The 1,660-nt window shown below is 41.1% G+C and overlaps 1 protein-coding gene across 1 annotated transcript; it reads right to left on the reverse strand.

Annotated features, from left to right (window-relative positions):
• Window positions 1–202: 202 nt before the first annotated feature.
• On the reverse strand, window positions 203–1,240 carry LOC138247013 (olfactory receptor 6F1-like). Its single transcript, XM_069201764.1, has one exon. The coding sequence runs from the start codon at window positions 1,238–1,240 to the stop codon at window positions 203–205; it is 1,038 nt and encodes a 345-aa protein (XP_069057865.1).
• Window positions 1,241–1,660: the final 420 nt, after the last annotated feature.

The following is a 1,660-nucleotide window of genomic DNA, read 5'->3' on the forward strand; positions in this document are numbered from 1 at the left end:
TCCTCAGAACACGTTTCCTACTGAAAGGCGCAGTTCCACTTTCAAAAGGGAGAGTGTTGGTATTAGGAGCTTGCGTGCCACTGTCCATTATGGTATTTAGAGACAGGAAAAAAGGAGACAGAGCAAAGAAGGCAAGCAATAAGTGAGACAAAAATACATTGAAAGAAATAAAGTCAGTTAAAGGTGTGATTGTTATACCACCTTAGAAGAAGGAGACTAACAACAGATTGAAACATTTTATTGCACCGATGTCTCTGTTTCTGTGTGGATTTGCTTTGGCCGCTGATTCTCCACCAAGTGCAAATTTCCACTTGACCAAGGTTTTCTTTACTGCATCCCTCACTTCTTTGTTTCTCAGACTGTAAATCATAGGATTTAACAATGGAGTCACAACACAGTAGAAAATTGACACCACTTTATCTAACGCGAACCGAATGTTGGAATTTGGCCTTATGTACATGAAGGTAACGGTCCCATAAAAAATGCTAACGACTGTGAGATGAGAGGCACATGTGTTGAATGCCTTCTTCTGCCCTTCGGTAGAAGGAATGCGCAATATTGAATGGATGATAAAAATGTAGGATATCATTGTGAGCAGGCAGCAACCCAGTATGACACTCCAAGCCACGACCAAAAATGTAAATTCACCCACTGATGTGTCTTGGCAAGCGAGCTTCAACAAAGGAGCATAGTCACAAAAGAAGTGGTCAATTTCATTAGGAGTACAGAAGCTCAAGGACGAGATCCATAAGGCAGGTGGCAAAGCTGCAAACATTCCACTCACCCAGGCACCAGTAGCAAGATGGCCACTGGTTTTGCTTGTCATGATAGTGATGTACCGCAATGGATTACAGATCGCCACATACCTATCATAAGCCATCACTGCTAGGAGGCAGTTTTCAGATGCGCCAAGGCCAAACAGAAAATAGAACTGTGCAAGGCAATTTGGGACAGAAATTGTTTTCTTTTCAGTAAGCAAAGCCACTAGCATATTTGGGACAGTAACAGTAGTATAGAGAATCTCCAACAAAGAAAAATTGGATAGAAAGTAATACATAGGTTTGTGAAGTGTCCTCGTAAACTTCACTACTGTGATGATAAGCATATTTGATCCAATCGTCAAGATATACATTGTTGTGAATAAAGAAAAGAGAAAGATCTGAATCTCTCGCACCACTTCAAATCCCACAATGATGAATTTGTTGGAGAGGGTTCGATTTCCATTTTCACAGTCTGTCATGATCCTAGAGTTAGAGATACATTATTAATTATAGATTGAAATGGTACCTCTTATATAGTAACACAGATGTTTGAGCTAAGAAAGTGGGTAAGACACAGTTGTTGTTAGAAATTTATTTTTCGCTTCGGACCTCCTGAAATGAGGTCGAGAATAAATGTAACAGTCTGGACGAAGCAGTGAGGAATACAAAAAAGTTATGAGTGCATTGCTTGAACTAATGTCAGCCCAGGAAATTACTCAGACTGCACCCTAGTCAACTTTTTTTTCCCACTATACCATCTCAGACAGGAACCAGCCACATGCATGTAAGCCTCCGTCCTGCTCCAGTAACAACAGTCCAGCCTGAATTGACATGACACATCCACCCTGAGCAGGGACACAAGCAACACCATCCTGTTTTCGGCCTATTTGGTTCTCATG

Source organism: Pleurodeles waltl, chromosome 7, assembly GCF_031143425.1.
Source record: "Pleurodeles waltl isolate 20211129_DDA chromosome 7, aPleWal1.hap1.20221129, whole genome shotgun sequence".
In the NCBI taxonomy this organism is placed as follows: Eukaryota; Metazoa; Chordata; class Amphibia; order Caudata; family Salamandridae; genus Pleurodeles; species Pleurodeles waltl.

Bases quoted from the DNA above. Each gene is read 5' to 3' on its own strand.
- LOC138247013 (XM_069201764.1), bottom strand. From the start codon at position 1,240: ATGACAGACTGTGAAAATGGAAATCGAACCCTCTCCAACAAATTCATC.